We start from the raw sequence: 22545 nt of genomic DNA, 5'->3' as shown, positions 1-22545 counted from the left end.
ATATGAACAACTAATATGAGACGGAGCAACGATAGATACATAGATATAGATGGCGTGTCTCTCAAGCCCGGCACAAGCGGCAGTGGCCCTGTGTGTGCAAGAGAGAGAGAGACTGATAAAGACAGAGACACAGACAGAGACAGAGACAGAGACAAACAAAAGAGAGAAAGAGAAGGGGACTCTATCTATATGTATCTATCTATCTATATCTATATACAAAAAAGCAGCACATATATCCCAACAAAATCCACTTTCCATTTTTCCACTACAATTTGGTCACTCCTCTGCTGCTTCCTTACCCATCAACACACTACTACTCTCTCTGTCTCTGTTTTTCTTCTTCATTTTTTCTCGGATTTGTTGGTAGTTCCTTTAAAATCAGGTGATTTTTCAACTTGGGTTTTTTTTTTTTTTTGTATTTGTTGAGTTCTTTAGAAAAACCCCATTTGAAATCAAGAAAGGTTTGCCCTACATTGTTTCAAGAATGAGTCAAATGGGGAAAAATGGACTTATTTTTTTCTTCTTCAATGTTTAATACTCTGTAATATTCATGTTTTTTTTTCAGTGAAGAAAATGAGTGGGGATCAACACATGGAGGCGATGCATTATATGAACATGGGATTTCCTTATAATGTTCCAGAGAGTTTCCCAGGCTTCTTGGATGGTGTTTCACAAGCCCCTATAATACAGTATCATAATAACCCTGTACAGATTCAGGATCAGGTAAGTTTTTTGTAACTTTCTATGTGGCAGTTGATTTTGTACTGAGAGGTTATATAATTTGTGAAGAAAGAAGTATTCTCCAGTACAAAATTTATGCTCTTTGAGGGATAGACATCTCTGTAGCTTGTTTTTTAGTGGGAATAATAACCTGTTTATTTCACTCCCTTTAATGGACTGGACTCTTAGGTCTCAGAGCTGGATCTAGAATTTAAACTTTAACTTGGTGATATTAGTATCTATGCTCCGTGTCGAAAATACTACGACTTGTTAGGTGGAATGAGTAACCATTTATTTGAATCTTTTGTCCAGGAAAATGCATATTGGTCTATGAATATGAGTTACTATAAATATGAGCACTCCAATCTTGAGAGTACTTCTTATCATTCTTATGAGACTGGCAACAACCATGTGTCAAGGCCGGATTTCTCAGAGAGGCCGTGGGAGTATGCTGTACCTATGAATGTTCATGAAGGTGTATCGACTGATGTAATATACGAGGAAAATACTGTCCCCGTTGAGGATGTTGGCACGGAGGAATGTGAGTTCTGAAGCTTTAGCACTTTGTAATGAATTTAGTTTTTTACTTTCCTCACTGTTGTAGGAGATGCAAATCCCCTATTTGCCTTTAGTTTAGTTTTTGTCTTTGAACCAATACTTTGTATATTATAGTTTTTACCTCTTCTTTTAGGCAATTGCTTCATTATACTTTTTCTCCTTCGACTTTGTGAGATAAGATCATGAATTTGCTTTACTGGTCTCCCCTTCTTTTTACTGTGTATGATCAATCTATTGTAGACATTTACTGTTTGGTTAAGTTCCAGTATTTTGTAGAAACTCTTCTGTTTATGTGTTGTTTAAATAGTTATAACATACTGCTATTTTACAGAATGTAACATATATTTCACAATTCATCAGGTGTTCTATCCAATCAAGATGATTCTAACCACCAGGTAAATTTTACTTGTTTCTAATAAAAGAGTTTATTTCATCATTTAATGTTGTAAACAACTTTTTGGCTTTAGATAACTTGGCCATGTTTTTCTTTGTTGATATTATTGCCATTGTCTTTGCTTGTTGTCAGTTCCTCATTATCTGTCTTTAGCTCTCTGGACTGCTGGAAATATTGATTGTTTAGAGAAGAGGATGTTGTTCTGCTAATTTAATGATGTCCTGTACACACACTAGTTGTTCTTAACACTTATATCATAAACATGAAGTCATGTTGTTGTGCATTGCCCTGCATTTACCATCACAAGTTCACCACATCAACCAGAAAGATTGAGGCAGTATTGGTAATCATAAATTATCAGTCTTTGACCTTTTACTTCGCTCACCCTTCTTCTTGAACCTTGAGAATATAATGGAAGATTCGCTAGAAAACAAATACATGGATCTCCTTTTTGACCTACTCTGCTAAAGAACCGTCTCACTAACTTCTATTGGCATCTTAAATTGTTTAAATCCTAATGAGCATGATTCACTTGTTCTTCAAATGTTTTCTGTGTAATAGTCACCCATTGTCTTGAATTAGTTGATGAGTTTGCTAGATTAACATGCTGTTGACTTACTTGTTACCTTTGTCAGAAAAAAAAAGAACATGCTCTTGACTTGTAGCATGCTAATTTCACCTTTCTTACCTTTTGTTACTATGTGAAGGATATTTTGGAAGATGAAATTGACCTTGACAACATGACCTATGAGGTATGTAACCTTGCAACCAGCTTCTCTAATTTTTTTACATGTTATCTTAGGTTTGTGAATGAGCTTGATTTGCAGTCATGATAGGATTTTGCAATTTATTTAGTCTTTCGAATACCTTCCGAGTTGATATTTTATATGATAAAACTAACCCCTAGTTGGAGTGAGGAGGCTTATACCAGCAAAAGCTGCGGTTACCATACTGTGAGGCTAACTTGTAATGGAAAATTAGAAAAGATGGCAAAATTTGCCTCTCATCGTCATGCCTAAAGCTTGTAAATATATAAAACTCATCCATAAATCAAGAGTTTCTATATAGTATATACTAATTACGTTTAAAGAGTGAATGTTGAAATGCTAAGATAAGCTATCAGTTGTTGGGATTAGCACTCTAAAATGTGAACCTACGCCTGTTGCGGGTGTTGAGTAACTAATGATGATCATGGATTAGAATGAACACCATCACATTGCCCTCTTTTGCTCCTAGAGGGATTGTTACAGTGCAGCAGATGTGGTTATTTTGGGGGCCAGTTGTCAAATGGTTGTGCTGTCTAAATTATCTGTAGTTACTGTTTTTGAGATGTATTTTTATTACTCTAATGTCCGTCATAGGATGAAATGAATAAGAATAGCTAAATGTTGTGTCTTATACGCCATTACGTTGTCATTGAATTGTTTTTTCAGTTGATTCTTTTCACTTTATGTTCTCTTTTTCTAATTTCTAGTATATTGAAGTTGTGTACAGAGTGAGGTAGAAGTCATCGATGTATAGCTTTACAACTGCCTTGCACAATGCAAATCCTCAAGCCCTTCTTCCTTGATGAAAAATGAAAAAAGAACAGACGAAAAAGACAGAGAGAAGAAAGGAGTAGGAGAACAGAAAGAAAAATGGGACGGCACAGAACAAAAGAAGTTTTTCCTTATTCTCATATAATAAAGCTATTCGCTTTCATCCAAAAACATGTAGTATCTGAAATTTTGGAATCACCTATTCTGCATTTTGTGTTATCTATGACTAGAAGTTGAAAGCTGCTGAATGGTAGTCTGAGATGCAATGCACGTCTCATTCTTTTGACACGTTGGCTCAAGAATGTGTTGTTAACTCTCTGTGTTGGGTTGATGATATTTGTCTTATATTCGCCCACTTGTTATGTGAAACCAGTGAATATTCATGCAAATTTAAACCAACTCCTAAACATTGCAACACTAAATATTTTCACTTTCTTGTTCTTGGGATTTGTGTTGTATAACTGGTACCATCATCATTACTTATGACTAGCTGAACCAATTTCACGGATTAATTACTGATTTTCTACTTTATGTTGCAGGAGTTACTTGATTTAGGTGAAACAGTTGGAACTGAAAGTCGAGGACTTGCCGAGGAACTAATTAATTTGCTTCCAACAACCAAATACAAGTCTAATGGAATCTTTTCTAGGAAGAAATCAGAGGAAAGGTAATTTTTGTACCAACACTTCTTTTGAAACCATTGTTTGTACCTAAGTTGCTCGGACTCTTCAAAAATGTCAGTGGGTGTGTGTCGGATTCTCCAAAAGTAGTCTGACACGGGTGTGGCAACAATGTGAAGAGTCCGCAACTTAGGTTTGTACAAGGTGCAATTTCCCTTTCCATTGTATCCGTTTTCTGTAGATTGATTTCTTTCGTAAAAAACGAACATTGAAGTTACCTACTATTAATTAAATCATACTTCGTTGTAGTCAGAAGAAAGATTGTTTTGGACTTGAGCTAAGATTTTGTTTTCCTCCTACGGTATCCCCTTCAATAACACACAAAACTGTATCTGAATGAGGGACCAAAATATTCTCGAGTCGTACTTTTTAGCTAACCCTTGAAGGGAACCCCACACAGAGTTGCAATTCATTGACTCTGTTCTTCAATTGTTTGAGTGTACCACAGAAAGTAGGTCTACGTGAACCAAAGAAACAAGTATGGTTTCTGGTAAGATAGCCAACGGAATGCATATAACAAGGCAACATCATATAAGGTTCAAAATTAAGTTACTCGGTAACTTAATCTGAGTAGCATAGTGTCTATGTTAATCCTTAATGAGGCCTCTCCTTGATGATTTCAGCATTAACCATGCTTCCGAGTTCCCGTTTCTCCTCATTACCCGTGTAGAAATATATTTTTGGACTGGTTCTACGATCACTAGTGCACATCGTACATGGATTTCAGTTTCTCCAATCCATGTATTCTTAGTCAAACAGATCTTCTGCTGATCATAATCCTTTTTCTTTCAACTCAATGATTAAATGAGTTTTTATGCATGCAAGCTAGATGTGTCATCTGTCAAATGAGGTACAAACGAGGGGATCGGCAAATAAACTTCCCATGCAAGCACATATACCACACTGAATGTGGTTCGAAATGGCTGAGCATCAACAAGGTATGTCAGTTTTTAGTCTAGCCTCTATATATCAGAAATGTACATCGTTTTCTCCGAGACCTAACACCAAACTATCACTTTGATTTGTCAGACATGTCCCATTTGCAATACAGAGGTGCTCCTTGATGAATGAAGTTGTACAATGGTGAATATAGTGTTTAAATTATAGCAGATTTGCTTCACTGGGCTTTCAATATCTCCATCCACCGGCTACTAACATAGAGTAACATCAAAGCTTATAATAGCTTCTCTTAGATCATGCTTAAAAATGTAGGAAAAGTACTATATATAGATGCTCATATGTTTACAATCTTATGTTTTCTTATGGCTAGTTTGGACTAAAGAACTTTTCTTCCTTTTTTTTTTTTGAGCCATATAATGAGCTCTTGTTTAAATCCTATATTCATTCTCCATTATATTGTGTGTAAATTTGTAATCGTTGAACAACTTTCTTTATCTAGAGGCGGATTCAAGATTTAAATTTGATGTCTTCGACCTTTAAGATTTTGAGCACTCAGCTCATTTTATTTTTAGAATTATCAATTCTAATACAATATTTGGTTTGGGAGACGAAGGCAGAGTCACTACAACAAAAATGAGCGTTAGCGGCATTTAATTCTTAATTGCCGCTAAATATCTATTTTTAGCGTCAATTGTCACTTTTTGTATATGTTCCTAAAGCTTTTAGCGACATTGGTTCTAATGATACTTAACTATTGCAGGTAAAGACTTTAACATGTGTCAATATTTAGTGTTACTAATATTTAGTGTTACTAAAAGTTATTTTTGTTGTAATGAGTGTCTTCAATCAAGTTGACATGATTGAACATTTTACTCTTCAAATAATTTGATCTTTCATTTTTTCATTTTAGCAAATCAAACTTATGCCTAATGGGATTTCCTTCCCTGGAATAATGTGAAATATTATTATACGAAAATATAAATTAATGCACATTATGAAGTAAAATTATTTGTTATAAAGACTAAATAAATTAATAACAAACCCTTTATGGAGCAGAAATGCAAATGACTTCTTTGAGTCCCCCATTTAGGAAACATTACATAAATTAATACATTTTAAAAATAATTACTGATTTTAGCAATACTTTTTGTTTATTACCATTTATAGTAATGCTTTATTTGATCTCTAATATATATTAAAAGTGAATTATGTATGCAATATATCTGAATTATAATTTTTTTTTGAAATATATCATGTTTGTTTGGTTAAAAATTATCACATTGTATTATAAGTGTATTAAAATGTATGATAAATGTATTATTCATCATTAAAATTTGTATTATATGTGAATAATAAATTGTTCTTTTGTAATATTATTAAACTTGTATTATAAATGAATTAAAAGTAATTAAGTGAAAAAAATATTATTACTTTAAATGATAAATACTTTTTTATTATAATATATTTATATAAGTTTCCTCTCTATTTATCTAGTTGTAGTGGGCTACAGGCCCAGAACGTATTGGATCGAATTCAATTGAAGAAAGTCAAAACTTTTTTGCCAACGTGAATTAAGGGGAATTCAAATAATTAAGTTTTTATCACTATTAACAGTTCTTTTTACCGTATGTGCATGGTACATGGCATATGTATTATGTTATCAGATATACTAAAATAAGGAGAGAAGTGAATGATATAGTCATATATCACATGCATCGAATCAATATTAGATACACACTAGATATATATATCTAGTTTTATTTATATGTATCTGGTATTAGGAGAGTGACGAGCGAGATGGGAAAAAGGCGAATAAGATTTATTATGTGTTCTAGATACATGCGAATCCACTTTTTAATGTATCTGGAATTAATTTATATCTAAATTTGACCTCATGTATCCCAAGTACATGATTATGATTGTGTCTGGACGCATCAAAATCTGATAAACTTCATAATATTATATTAGAGTATGTATCTAAGTAACTAACTTCTAAACAAATAGTATTTCTATAAGTTTCTCTTTAATTAAAGAGAAACTGACATAAATAGTCATCTATCAAAATTATTGTAACAAAATATTTTCTTTTATATATTAATGTATGATATTAGTTTTCTTTTTATAACTAGCAAATATAATTCTAGCAGACTTACTAAAAAGTCATAGTTCCTTTTGAGATTTTCTATTTAAAAATATTCAATGATTATTTTTATAAATATTTTAATTTAATTAATGGAAAAGAAAAAACATTCATTAGTTGTTTTTAAAATGAGTATGGGTCTGTTTCCACTATATGTTTTTTTCAATTTTAGTCATATTTTGTAATACAATATTTTTGTTGATTCAAGTGGGAAAAAAACTTTATTTCTAATAGAATGTAATTTTCCCTTAATTAAAGCATCCACAATTTCACTTAAATGAAGCAAACTGACTAGTTCCTCTTCCTTAGCCATACTACTAGAGTTGGACATAATATATCGAAAATTAAATTATCTGAATCGAAATTTTTAATAATTTGGTGTTCAATATGATTTAAGAATAAAATCTTAGAATTATGATATTTGGATTTGGATTTGTTATTAGACACTAGTATCATTTAGTATTTGATATCTTTTAATTTTGAATTATTTATTCAATTAAGGTTAGATATAACATTTCAAGTACTCATTAGTACAAGACTACAAGCTTAAAGAAAAAATTAAAGAATAAACATAACAACTCAAATGCATGTCTTTTAGTTATATCAATTTGTTATTTCTTGATGTTTTCTTACTTATTCATCTTCTACTATATCGTGTCTCCACATTATAGAAATAATAAGAGAAATAATATTACTTTCGTAATATAACAGGTTACAGTTTTAATACGATATTACCAAATATCATACTAAATCGAAGTATAATTTATCGATTTACCGAAATATCAATTTGAATTTTAAAAATTTAATATTACTTATCTACCTTTTAACTATCAATTATCAAATAATTAAATTTAAATTTTAAAAAAAATTCAAATCAAAGAACGTCTACCCCCGCTAACTATGCTTTTGACCATTCATTTTATTTGTGGGAACAGCAATATGTCCTCTCTTGCAGGATTTCCGGGATTTGACCCTGTAATGAATGTTAACTTCGTTTACCTAATATTTCACTAACCTTATCTTATAGGGCTGTCAATATTGGCTCGATGCTTTTTATCTGTTCAAAAGTTATTTGAATTGAAATAAATTAATAAAATATGAATTCATGAATAAATTTGAATTATGTATATCAATTTTATTTTTAAGTGAGTTAAATTAATTAACTTATTATTTTTATAAGCTAATTTTATAATTTATAAGGCGATATATTTGACTTTGGATAGGTAATAGAGTTGTAGTACATTGTGTACGTACGAAATGTATATGTGTCCAAGTAAATTAGAACCTACAAAAAATGGGATTTTTACATGATCAAATCATTTTCAAAGATTCTTTTTATTTATTCCTTTTTGCCAATTTAGCACATCTCAAGATTAATACATTTCATCTTATCTTTCATCCCCCCCCCCCCACCCCCCACCCCCCCAAAAAAAAAATAATTAAAGAATCTTTTAACATTAATTATCCTAGTTTTGAGTTTGGTTATATCGTTATTACATGTAAATCCTTATTATACCGTGTATATAAAGATGCAAAATATACCTCTAATATATTTCAAATAGATTATACTATAATAGTTTATACAGTGAAAATCTTCTATCAACAAATCACATATTATGGTTATATGTATGGTATATACCAAATGTATACATTGTAAATAGATAGCGAAAGAAACCATATATATTAGAAGTTGCTTTGTTTGTTACTCACTCCGTTTCAAAAAGAATGATCTCCTTTTATTTTTAATATGTTTAAAAAAGAATGATTTTTTTTCTTGTAACATTTTAATTTCAGTTTTCCACGTAACATGTTTAAGGCCACAAGATCAAAGAGCAATTTTATACGTTTGACTTAATATATATTTAGGCACAAGATTCAAAAATCTTCTTTATACTATTAAACTCCGTGTCAAGTCAAATCAGATCAATCTTTGTGATACGGAGAGAGTAATAATCTTTTGCCCCACTACAGACTCCACCTGTAATTGTGTTATCGGAATAAAGCCAAGAAAAACCGTTAGTAGATATAGATACACTTGGTATATCTTTAATTTACAATCATAAGATTCAAAAGTTTTTTTAATTTTCTTAAACTCCTTATCAAGTTAAAACAAAAAAGAGTATTACAAAGCCGGCGTAGCCAAAATTTAAAGTTTATGAATCTAAAATATTAATTTATTTAAATGATTATTTCCAAATCAATAATTATACATAAAATACTATACAAATATAGACTTTTGACCAAAAAGTTTCTTGATTTAGACGAAACAAACAAATTAAAATGAAAAGGAATAATGTTTTTCTACCCTAAAAAAATGCATTTACTTCAATCATGTATGTGTGTATATAGGTGTCAGCTTAAGTAAGGACAGGCAAAGATGAATCATAAGATTAATGAAAGTGAATTTTTTTTTCACCATTTTAAAAGGCCAAAAAAGTATATTATAAAAGTAAGATTGGAAGATAAAAACGTAAAAGGAAAAAGAAGAATAGCAGTCTCTTTCATTTGAGCATTAAATTGAAAGGTCTATTTTTACCACCCAAAACTGTCGGGAAAATGAAGACACTTCCCATCCTATCTCTATCTATCTTACATTTTTTGCAGACTCTCTTTTGTCCATAATATATATATATATATATAAACTCCTCTTATTTGGAATTTTCTTTCTCTCTTGCTTCTCTTTTTTTATCTCTTACCTTAGTTTCGTTTCGTTAAAAACAAGTTATATTTTAAGATTGTCTAATACCTTTAACCAATCACAAGATTATACGATCCTACACTTTTTCTTTAAAATTATTATACTTTCCACTCACAAGTCACACCCTAGTACCTTCAATAATAAGACTTTCTATCCTTAATTATTTTTCTATTTTTGAATTAATACAATGATTAATATGGTGAGTTTACAATTTTACCCTCGTTAATATTATGAAGTGGATGACTTTAAAACCTTAAGATTTTCAAAAAGTTTCATCTTTTTCACAGTAATTAATTGAGGATATAGTAAGTAAAAAAAATTGTCCATTCTTGTTTTGTCAAAATGAATAAGTAATTAAGGACAATTAAAAAAGAAAATGCGGACAAGTAATTAAAAACAGAGAGAGTATATCTTTGAATATAAAGGGAACAAGAGATGATGCGTAATGAGATGGATGAAATATTAATTAATCCCTCTCTTCATCAAAGATATTGGATTCGTGTCTTGAAAATGAAGTAATTCTTGATTGAAAATGCTTAATCTCCAGAATAGGTCAATTTACACAAATTCGGGTTAATTGGATAAAAGAACTTCAAATACCTAGACCTAAAAAGAAAGAGTTATCGGATTGATAGATATTTATTTTAGCGACAATTACATAACTAATCAGATAAGTGTTAAGTTTATACACTTATATTTTGTAATTAATAGCGAAAAGAGTATATAGAATTTTAAAATTCTGAATTCACCAATGAGATGATGCGATGAATAGTTAATTACAAAGAACTTTATCCAAAACTAGCTAAGACCTTGGTAAGTTATTTATATTAGTGGGACTAACAAGTCCTACCTAATTGCCTAATATTACTATTTATTTAATATTCTATAAGTTAGGCCCTAGTTTCCTATTTTATGACATTTAATCCATCTTTTCAAACAGAAATTTATTAAAGAAAAAAGTGTTAAATCATTTGTCCAATGACAACAATGTTCTTTTTGTCTTTGTTGTGGTCATATATGTCCTATATACAACCACGTATTGTGTTGTCTTAGTGATAAATTAGATATGTCTTTTATAATTGTCCTCTTCTTATTCCTTATTATATTCTCATCTTATTGTTATTATAATTATTTATTATTATATAAGTTTTGCACACGGGCAATATTAATAATTATGAAGGCCCAGTAGGAACTTTCCAGTGAAATTATTATTATAATGCATAGACCAAAAATTGGGCCAATGTAGAATGTGGTTACGACTATCCCATCAATCCATTCTTCTTCACAAACACGAATAGGAGCTTCTGGGATTTAGTCCCACATCGTGGGATGACGAGAGTTTTAACTCTTTATATAATTTTGTGACTATTATTTCATCTCTTCAGTCAAATTTTTAGATTGAATTAGGCTTATTTATATGCTTATAACGCGAAATCAAACTTTCAACTCTTCCCTCAAGTCTTGGGGATTGAATTAGGCTCATTTATATGCCTTATAACGCGAAACAAACTTAGGCTCATTTTATGATTTATCAATATTGAGCGTTTTACATTAAGCTATTCACGTTTTGAATGTCCAATCATGAACTTAGAGGAGGGAGTATGTTTGAAGCGGGAGCGTTGAATTATATCGATGATACAGTTGAATATATATTTTTTTTATGTATATATATATGTGTGTATTAAAAAAATTTGAAACTATAAAATTTTATCAAACTACGAGAATTTAAATGATAGGAGTGTTTAGTTATGATTATATATATAGCTACCTTTAATCTATTATTTTCAGACATAGCATCAAAAGTTTGCTACGGATAGCAAGTGCCTCCTTATTTTTCGATAAAGATTTGAGGATCAATTGAATCATTAAAAATAAAATTATTTTTCATGTAAAATATTTTATCTTGTTTTATAATAGAATTTTAAATTTTTAAATAATGTTTTAATATATTTTTCGAATTTAAGATGAACAATAAGAATCGAAAAGGAGAAAGTAAGAATTAAATATCACTTTCACGAAGGTAATGCGAATAAAGATTGCATGACATCATTTCTGTATGTGAACAGTGACTTCCAATCATTGTTATACCTTTTTTCCTTAATTCTCTTTATATATATATATATATATAATTTTATACATCTTTATTTTTTTTTTCTATTTTTTGTTTGCAATTTTTGTACATTTATATTTATTTTAATATCATATAGTATATACATTATGATTAAGAAGCCATTGATAAGTCCCTTTCATTTGACCAGAATCACAAAGTGCATGCCTCCTTTACTGCCGCTGCTTCCTCCAATCACAGCTAAACCCTCATATATCACACTGTATATATAATATATATATTATCCTAAATTTTCAAAAAAATAATAATTGTGTTATTAATTGGAATAAAATACAGAAACAACGGATGAAATTATTAAATTCGGACAAATTTGAAAAACAAATACTTCAAATTATTTCAAACACACAAATAAGCTTTTTTTCATATATAAGAGTCAAAAGAATATGAAAAATCGATTGAATCAATTTATATTGTTTTTCAATAAAATTATGGATTTTTATTAAATATATAACCATTCAGAATAATTGGAATGGTCTTGTTAATTTATAAAAAATTTCCAAACCAAATGAATAACTTTACATGTGTATGTAAATATGTTTTATACGTTAACAACATTTAAATTTAATATTTAAAACATTTTATAACATTTTTCAAATATAAATATGACATAAGTTATACGTCTATGGTGACTTGATGACTTTGCGTCTTTGATCTTCAATTAATTTTAATTAATTAGGTTTAAATTTAAAAGATACAAGGAATATAATAGATACTCTATCAAATAATAGAACAGAACATATGTCTATCAAATGTTTAAAATCAAACAATATGGCAACAAGGTGTGTAAGTGTTTTTTCAAGAATATATTTTCGAAAGAAATATTTTAATGATAGAATACGATTAAAGAATACAATAAGAAGATTTTACTTTCTTGACTTTTTGGTGAAGAATTGAAGTGCTTCTTCAAGAATATATTTGCAAAAGAAATATCTTAATAATAGAATATTTTGAAGTGATTTTAAAAATAGAAAACCTCAAAAATTAATCGAACCTTACTAATATCGATACTGAAAAAAACCCATATGATTTCGACAATTCAAAAAAATCTAATTTTAGTTATACATTATATAAAACCCAAAAAATTGAAATGGTATAACCTTTCGAAAATAATCGTCCGGACTATCCTATTGACAACCCAATATATATACAGGGATGTTTGAGTTTGATAACTCTCAACTTTGTTTTGGCTTTTATATTTTTACATTATTTAAATATAATTATTTATAGTATTATCATAGAGTAGTGTATTATAAATTTCGTGATAATCATAAAATATCAAATTTTTCTAGTTTTTTCCATTGTCATGCTTGTTATTTAGTACGTAAAAGTTCTTATGTCATTAGAATTAATAAGATAAGATTTCCTTACTTTCCTAGTACTTATTGACGTTATTTTTTTTTATTTTATAGCCCTATTTTTCAATTTTAAACTCTCGTCTTTAATTTCTACCTAATAAACTGAGGTTTCTTCGTGTAAATTTGAATTATATAAAAAAGAGCTATTATGTACTACTATTTTTTTTTAAAGAAGGGACCCAATGATAAAAATGCTCCAATATATGGGATTTAAACCATTTTAATCGAGAAAAAAAATCTATATATATATATATATTTTAATTTTTTTAGTTACAAAAAAGTCCTTAATATATAAAAAAAATTGATTATTTTAAATTTTCATATAGATTGAAATAGTGTTTAATGATACCATGTTTTGTTTCACCTTTAATCCTTTAACTGTAAACTGTCGGCAACATTTCCATATTGCATTAAAATTGATTTCTATAAAGACAACCGATCATGATTAATTTTTATTTTTGACAAATTGTTACTACGTGCAGTGTAATTAGTAAATTAATAATATAGAAGAAAAAAACGTTATCATGTTTTGACTTTTTTGAGTCAAGTAGTCTACACCATAATAAAAAATGTTACCTTTTCGTGATTAATAAAAGTCAGTTAGTTATTAAAGAAATGCAGAAGTATCCTTTCAATCTATACTTTTAAACTTTGCTTGAAATTTTAGAGATATATTTATATTATATTAAGGTTCTATTATTCACCTGAATTTATTTTAAAAGTAATTTTCTATCACTTTCTGACTTACGTGACAATATCTTTAAAAAAAGTCAATCAATGTTGGACTCAAGATAATGTCATGTAGACTAAAAAGGAGTAAAAAATTCTTGATAAAATAATAATAATGAAAATCATATTTCAAATATATTATATTTAAAAAGTAACGTCATAAAATTAATCATTTATAAAAATGCATTGAATTAATATCGAATAAATAAAAATAGACACGGTGGAGTAACATATTGGAAAGAATAATTAATTGCTAGGGAAGAAAAAAAATGGATTTCATTGGTAATGCACTAAATTCATTTTGTCAAAGGTTTACACTCTACACAGCAACCTATTGGTCTTCGAGACTATTATTTTTATAAAAATCTCAAAAAGCGTTCCACAAATTAAAAGAAATGGATAACTAAACAAATTAGTAAAGGGGACGTTAAATAATCAGAAAATTTGACTAAAATTTACTCAAAAATTTAAAAAGTCTATAATATTATTTTATTTTAAAATAAAAAGATGTTATTTCCATATTTTAATTAAAATAATGTTAAAATTAAAAAAAAAAATATGTTCAAAAAGATAAAATAACATAACTTAAAATAAGTTATTTTACCATTTTGACAAAATTTCAGCCGAAAGGATTTTTCCTACTAGTAATACTTTGAAAAATTCATCCCTTTTGAACAATAGAAAAAATATTAATTTTACAGTTAGTTGATCATATTTTTTTTACATGATTTTAAAGAAATTATAAATATAATGATTAATTTTATCACTTAATATATTTTCTCAAAATATTAAATTTAAGACAATCAAAGAGTAAAATAACTATTATTAAACAGATAGAACAATTAATTTAAATTCCAATTTAATAAATACACAAATAATATAAAATATGTCTTTAAATAAGATGATCAATTAATATAATAATTTGTTTCTATTGAAATGAAGAGAGTATTAATTTAATTATTTAAATATTAAAGACAAATATGTAGAAACAAAAGATTATTGATTTGTAGTTCCCAAATAGGAAGACAAGATGTTGAACGTGTAGTCTTGGAGACCTAAATGACTCTCTTTACAAACACTACACACTCGTGCGTTCTTGAAAACATCAAATTTCTTCACCTAATTAGGTTTGTTCTTTTTATTTTAATATTTTTGGGAGTTTTAAATATTTTAAATTGTCAATAATAGAAATTTTCAGTATTTTTTACGAAGTTTATAAATATATAAATTTTATTTAATTTTTTTAAAAAAATTTCATATCTAAATAATAGATCAAACTTAAATTATTTAATTCTTAAAAAAAAAAAATCACATTAGTTAAGGCGGAAGGGATATTATTTTATTCATCCATAGGAAACTACACTAATGTGAAAAAGAGATCAATTCATTCAAAACGGTCAATCTTTCACGTTTTGAGGAGTAATACTCCCCCTGTTTCATACAAAACCGTTTTGTGTGTCGTAAATTAATGAAAAAAATGATATATTTTCGATCATTTTCAATTATTATAAGTTATTTTTTAGAGTTAAATGATAATAGTTTTAATTTATATTTTTTAGTCATATTGATATAAGAAAAAATGGAATTTATAGTATTTTCTTATACTTTTTGAATATTAAATTTTTTTTGTTTAAAATATTAAATTAATGTAATCTAATTTAACTTTAAAAGCTATTCAAATTGACTTTCGAAAAGCACAACACAACAATTAAAAATGGACAACGAGAGTATTATAAAATGTATATTATTCTTATTCATTTCTTATCGAATGAAGTTATTGTGGTTTAAAGTAATCTTTAAATATGTGTAACAGCAAAATCATTTCATTAAGAGTAAAAGAAAGAATTTTAAAATTAAATTATTTTTAATCGTAGTAAAATGACATTCTCAGGACAACAAAATAAATAGTTTTACATTTGGGAAAATTTATGCAAAAGTGACAAACATCTTGAGTATACTATGTAATATAGCTATAGTTTTAATTATTTTTAATCCGTTGTTATAGTTCCACAAAATTTTTCTATTGGGTTTTTTAATTGTACAAGTTCAATTTGTATAATTTGATTTTTAATTGTATAAGTTTAGTATTTGTGTGTGCTTACTCTAGCTATTTGTATATTGTTTACGAAAAATTCATAGTAAATTATCATGTTTATATATTGTCAAGCAAAATATACAAACAAAATTTTGAAAAATTTCTAAATGTACAAATACAAAATTTCTATATATGCTTAGCCTGTTTGTATATTCGCATGTGAAATATACAAACTACAACCTCCATAACAAATAAAATTATAACTATAATAACTATAAACACTTATTATTTATTATTTTTGTAGTTCTAAAATTTTAACCAATAAAATAGTACAAATAGAATATTACTTTTTTAGGAATCCATTAAAATATTTATTGGTATTTATTGATGTAGCCAATAAATATATTTCACTAGAAAAATAATGACATTTTAATAATACGCCACCAACAATCGGCATATATTAATCTCTCATAATCTATTCTCTCTCCTATTGATTTCGTATACTTTTTAAAAAAATATAAATAGAATAATAATTTTATAATATTATTTTTTAAATATAATAAAATAATATCTAATAATAATTTTATAATATTATTTTTTAAATATAATAAAATAATATCTTAAAAAGATATAATAAAAAATCACTATAATTAATAATAAAAATAAATTATAAATTATTTTTAAAATTATTTATTTATTTTATAAAATAGACAATTATTATTAAACGAAAAAGTCTAGCACCAACTGACATTGTAGGAAAGGTCAAAGAGGTATGAGGGGCCAATGAAAACTCATTAATATTCCATTAGTAACCAACGCCTTTGAATTTATTATTCCATCTGTTCCACAATAGCAAGTGACTAGTATAAATGTTTATGATTTTAATAAATTGTAAAAGTTTTCTTTAAAAAAATACAAAATATAGTTTGTTAAAGGAACAATATACTATCATTTAATTTGATTTTAACTAATATTTACGTTTTCTTAATTTAAAATGTGTATAAATTATCACTTAATATTATAATAAAAATGATCATTAGCGTTATTAAATTTTTAATTGTTATTAAATATGTATTTTTATCGGCAATTGTCACTCTTTGTATATGTCCCTAAAGCCTTCAGCGACGTTGATTCTAATTACACTTAACTAATGTCGGTAAAAACTTTAACACTCTTTATTAGTATCAATATTTAATGCCGCTAAATATTGTGTAAGATTGAACAAGTACACACTATTGAGAATCTGAGTACGTTGGTTGTTTCCCTGAACTATCACCTCGTTAGGTAAGAGTTTGAATCCCCACATTGTCCTCCATTTCCCCTTCCTCCACCCTCAATCGTAGACAGATATATCTTACGTGATATCTTATATGATAATTTATATCTTGTGCGATATGTCATGTTTGATATATATCTCTATTTGTTTAATCTTGTATAAGTTCAAATTTCTATTTGCATTTACTCAAAAATAAAAAGACATAAATATTAATCAAAACTAAATTAAAGTACATATTTACGTATTCGGCCTCAATGGACAGTATCTCACTTATTAGGCCAAGAAATTCAGTGATGTTTATTATAAGGTCTTAAAACAGTAAATTAAATGTGTATACTGTTGGGAGATCACTCTTGTGTCAGAATGAAGTATAGATATCTCTGGAGTTCAACTTCACTGGTTATATCTATCTATATATTTATCTTCATAGAGAAAAATAATGATAATTATTATATTTTTGAAATTCTACAGTTTATTGCATGTGACCTACATTATATTTATATCTATATAAAAATCCAAATTGTCTGTCCCCATTCTATTTGCTTGACAGAGATAATAATAGACCACACAATAACATATATACTCCATCTTTTCAACCATTAAGGTTATATATAGCAATTTTTTTTCCAAAAAAAATAAATAAAATTTATCGATAATTTCTAGCTAACTCGTTCTTAAATATTTTGTAGGTAATTAATTTTTTATATATATATAGGTTCACGTGAAATTTTAATTATTTAGCTATGAAATTTGTTTATCGCATTCTTTTTCTTTCTTATATTGCAATTTTTCAATAAAGTTTGTCAATTATGTGTGTTACATAAAATTATAGAGTAAGAGACCTTTTGGTATTCATTATGAATAACGCCTTTCTCAGCTATAATATTTTGTAGCACTATATCTTGAGATACGTAGCGTAATATTCTATATTAGGCAGTTTATTTTTGAAAATTGTCCAATACTATTTTATGACTAGGTTAATATAATCTTTTCTATATTTTATGATTTTTTTGATATATATATATTGAATATACACAAAATTTATTATGTTTTCAAAAACTCACACTCGATATCCTAAATCCACTCTTATGTGTTCCTTTTTTTTTCCTTTTCCTTTTTGGGGTCTTTTTATCTTTTTTCTTCTGTAGCTGTAGGCAATATGAACAGTGTTGTGATCATGGCTATCATTTTCTTTGCTAGCTAATATGGTAACGACTTTCTTTTAATTTATTATATTTATTACTCTCAAAATTCTACCTTTCATTTTCATATATTTATATTTATATTATATAAAAGAGCTCCACATGTCACCATGGTATTCATTAAATCTCCTATGAAAACTAGAGATCAATATAGTGGTTTAGGTGTATTTTATTGAAAAAAAGTAATACAGGTTATTTGCTATAAAAAAGAGAGAGTATATGTAGCGTAAACTTTTTAACATTTTATAAAAAATAAGATTTGTTATATATTATTATTTTTCTCCTTAATTATTTTTAATCGGTATTTAATAATCATGTTTATTATTTACCTACATTTTTATAGTAGTTTTATACTATGTCTTATTACAATTTCAGTGAGTTTTGATCACTAATTAAAATCTCAAGGTTACCAAGAATCGAACCTTCGACCTCGGGCATGCAAACTTCCAACTTGCTCTTTACCACTAAGCCAAGGGCTCTAATAATATCAGGTGTGTGCATATATATATAATGACAATTTCAATAATTTGACCTACATATACAATATAATTTTCCGGCGAAGGGTGTTCACCATCACCTCCATCATTGGTTCTAGCCTCGCCCTTGGTCACCAGATGCCGCTAGGGCGGTGTTGACTGGCACCAGAGCAGAATAGATGAGACATAATGTAAATAACGTGAAGATTTTATCTTCTCTTTCTTCCTAAATATCTAAATTAGACGTAAACCACCTTAGAAACCCCCCAAAAACTACTCCAAGCTTGGAAGAGAGGTAGAAGGAAATTTCTAGCGTAACGAGGCCAATGGATTGTGAATTTCCGGTCAAGATAAGCTCACGAATTTCTGAAAACAAGAATCAAAGCCAAAACTCCATGCAACCGCATCACGCCCAGGTAGGCTAGATTTATTAATGAAGTAGTTATAAATTTGTGCTTGCTGTGTATTAAAATGAAAATCAATAATAAGGACTTATGCGTAAGCTTTCGTGCACCAAACAATGGATGAATAAATTATAGAAAGAAACCTTAGATGATGAACTAGGGTAAGTATGGTCGGGATATTGTTTAAGCGATATACGTAGGTGATGATTGTGATTCCATGATTGTGTGATGTATGCTTGTTCTTGCTTCATTTTGATACATGTATGTATTCGAATGTTGTATTATTGATCACACTTGTTGTAAACGAGATAGATGAATAATGAATGCTATGAATTATGACTTCATGGTATGGTATTAAGAATATACTTGTGACTGTAATTGTGATTGTGACTTGTTGAATGGATCGAGTGTTGTATTTCGGTACCACGTTCCGCATAATTATGAAATCGGTTGCCACGTTCTGATACATACATTGAAACATGTACTACGTTATGGATTTACTAACAGTTTGGCTTTGAGTTCCATGAGAGAAAACTTCTTAATATAATAGTATATCTTGAGAATGTGATAATACACGTTGTTCGTAAGTGATAATTGATATTGTTTTCTCCAAAATTGTTAAATAATTATGATGAACCATACCTGATTGTTTTACTATGTGAAACGATATGTGGAGACCAAGGGTTCAAGGGTCGTAATAATTGAGAGCAAGGGTTATCCGAGCATTATAAAGGCGAAAAGTGAGGGTTCTGTATGTGATGCAATTACTTAGGTGAATTTCACCTGGAAGGAAAAGAATAGTGGTTCGTAGTTAGAAAACTTGAAATAATGTAACGTGTCGTGTGGCACGGACAGGGTAGCATGGAAGAGAAAGTAAGGATATGTCGTCGGTGGTTAGTCGGAATGCTTATAGTTGTATTTGTGGACTCTTCGATTTGTTATAATAGTTAGGCTATGATAAAAAACCTAGTAAGTAGGTCAACGGAGAAGGTGGTTGGTAGTAAGGGTAATAGTGTAATTCCGAGGTATTCAAGCGAGGGCAAAGGTGGAGGAGAGAATGGTTATTGCATACTCTTGTTAGTTGATTTTCTTATGTTATGTGGTGGTCGTCGGGTTGGCCGATGATGCTTACCAGTACTTGTGGTTTTGTACTAATATTAATCTTGCTATACCTTTTTGGCATAGACTAGATGCAGGTCGGTGATGTTTCATTCGATGAAGACGAAGAATCGTCAACATTTTCTAATTTTTGCTTTCGCATGGTGGGAGTTGTTTAAGAAGGTTTCCATTTGGGGGTGTTAATTACTTTGCAAGTCTTAACCCGAATTTGTTTAAGAAGGTTTCCATTTATAAAAACACTATGATTTCATTTATCTCCGTTTTTATTCCATTTTTCGTATGTTTTAACAATTGGATATGAGGGTTCTCCTACTTAGGTGTTAGAGTGGGTGTTCACACGGCCCGATGGGTTGGATTGTGACAAATACAATACATTATGGAACAATATGTAACAATCATCCAAACAATAACAAAAATAAAGAAATTATAGGAGATTTTGACTCTTTTTTTAAAATTAAAAATAGAAAAAACACTCTTTGAAAGTAAACGAGAAATAAATATAGAATCCTTAAAATAAAACGGCGAGACTAAGTTGTATATAAAGTAAAGGTAGCTCAGCAATAATTTTATAGGGAAGCTATCGATATCATGTCATTTATGCATGATCTTGACCCCTTAGACCCTACAAAACCTAAAATAAACTTGAATTTTACACAAAGAAATAAATGGCATGTTGTTTAGTCCTTTTCCTTTTGTATTTTGACGTTAGTCAGGTCATTTTGGGTTACGATATATAAAATTAGAATATATATACCTAAGTTGGATTCGTAGAAATAATTATTTAATTAAATAACTAAAGATTAATGTGAAATATGAGTTACACTTAATTCTTTTCTCCAATCTTAATTGAAATCTTTGAATGAAATAGAAAGTATACCTACTCAAAAAAGTCAAAGATGATGAGTATATCTATAACCGCACAAAAGAAAAATAAATATACTGTGCGTTTATTATATTATAACCCGCGATTAAAATTTATCTAAGATTAATCTAAAAAAGATCAACCTAAAAATTGAGTTCCTGAGATTTTTTTTAAAAAAAAAAACAAGTTGACTTTCTGAAACAATTCTTTGTTGGCTATAAATTTTTGATTTTTTCATTACATAGGGTATAAAATTTCCTATGTTTTTCTATTCTTTTTCTTCTTAAAACAAAAATATAGGGTGAAAGTTCAGTAAAATTTGAGGTATTAGGTAAGTTATTCAATCCTAAAAAAACATATTCTATAACCTTGGATATTCGAGGAAAATAATTATCATAAAGACACACTATGAATTATTGAGCTCACGTTCTTTTATTTGGTTTATTATTATTTTTTAAAAGTGTTTACTGTTTATATTTTATTAAATATAAATTTAAAGTAACAAAAAATATCATATAAAATAGGTCTGCCAAATTGAATGTTACATTTTATTATTTTATAATTTTAAAAAAGAAAATTGGTAATTTTAATTTTTAAAAATAACCAACCTAACAAGGTCGTATATTTTTAGCGATCAACACTTTTTTCTTATCTATAATTTTAGGTTTATCTTCTCTAATAATTGACGTGAAAAGCTTAATTTTGACTGTATATTTAAAATTCTTTGCATCCCATTTTATATGACGTAATTTTCTTTCTCGTTAGTCCCAAAAAGAATATCACATTTTCTTATATGATAAATATTCAAATGTATAATTTTTTTTTTAAATCTTTGTTGGTCCACTTAATCTTAAAGATAATATATTTATGAGGAGATAGAAAAGTGAGTCTAATTTTTAATATGACTATTTTTGAAAAGACAATTCAATAAACATTTCAAAGTTCTCATTTATTTTTAAACTTTGTGCTCGGTCAAATATTATCATATAAAATAGGGTAAAGGGTCTGATATACCCCTCAACTTTGTCATTTGGAGCTGATATACCCTCGTTATAAAAGTGGCTCATATATGCCCTTACCGTTATACAAACGGCTCACATATATCCCTGCCGTTACAAAATGGCTCACATATACCCTTCATTTAACGGATTTTAAAATATTAGTTTTAAATTTATATTTATTACTTCTAATTTTTTTTAAAAATTTATTTAGGGGTATATATGATTCTTTCAAGGTATATTTTAATTTTTTTCATACATAAATTATTTTTTGACTTCTTTTATTATAGTTATTTGAATTTCTTATTCTTATTTTGTTTTTTCTTTCATTCC

The 22545-nt window shown here is 28.1% G+C and overlaps 1 protein-coding gene across 2 annotated transcripts; it reads left to right on the top strand.

Moving 5' to 3' along the window:
* On the top strand, positions 1 to 5309 carry LOC101263062 (E3 ubiquitin-protein ligase BIG BROTHER). 2 transcript variants are annotated; one of them, XR_011221913.1, is made up of 8 exons: positions 1 to 382; positions 566 to 723; positions 1033 to 1261; positions 1639 to 1673; positions 2380 to 2424; positions 3750 to 3877; positions 4716 to 4828; positions 4920 to 5309. XR_011221913.1 is itself a non-coding variant. In XM_026031293.2 (8 exons), exons 1-8 carry the CDS (start codon positions 16 to 18, stop codon positions 4959 to 4961), a joined length of 1113 nt encoding a protein of 370 aa, XP_025887078.1. In that variant the 5' UTR covers positions 1 to 15; the 3' UTR covers positions 4962 to 5309. The 2 variants fall into 2 exon arrangements, 1 of the variants encoding a protein (XP_025887078.1); XM_026031293.2 differs by having other exon boundaries at positions 4720 to 4828.
* The last annotated feature ends 17236 nt before the right edge of the window (positions 5310 to 22545 follow it).

The sequence above is a fragment of the Solanum lycopersicum genome, chromosome 1, assembly GCF_036512215.1.
Source record: "Solanum lycopersicum chromosome 1, SLM_r2.1".
Classification (NCBI taxonomy): Eukaryota; Viridiplantae; Streptophyta; class Magnoliopsida; order Solanales; family Solanaceae; genus Solanum; species Solanum lycopersicum.
The sequence above is the reverse complement of the archived record's forward strand: the minus strand, read 5'-3'. Positions and strand labels throughout refer to the sequence as shown.

Excerpts from the sequence above, each read along its gene's own strand:
- LOC101263062 (XM_026031293.2), top strand. The coding sequence starts at position 16 with ATGAGACGGAGCAACGATAGATACATAGATATAGATGGCGTGTCTCTC. Across the intron at positions 724-1,032 it reads CTGTACAGATTCAGGATCAG|GAAAATGCATATTGGTCTAT; the intron begins GTAAGTTTTTTG and ends TCTTTTGTCCAG. Across the intron at positions 2,425-3,749 it reads TTGACAACATGACCTATGAG|GAGTTACTTGATTTAGGTGA; the intron begins GTATGTAACCTT and ends TTTATGTTGCAG.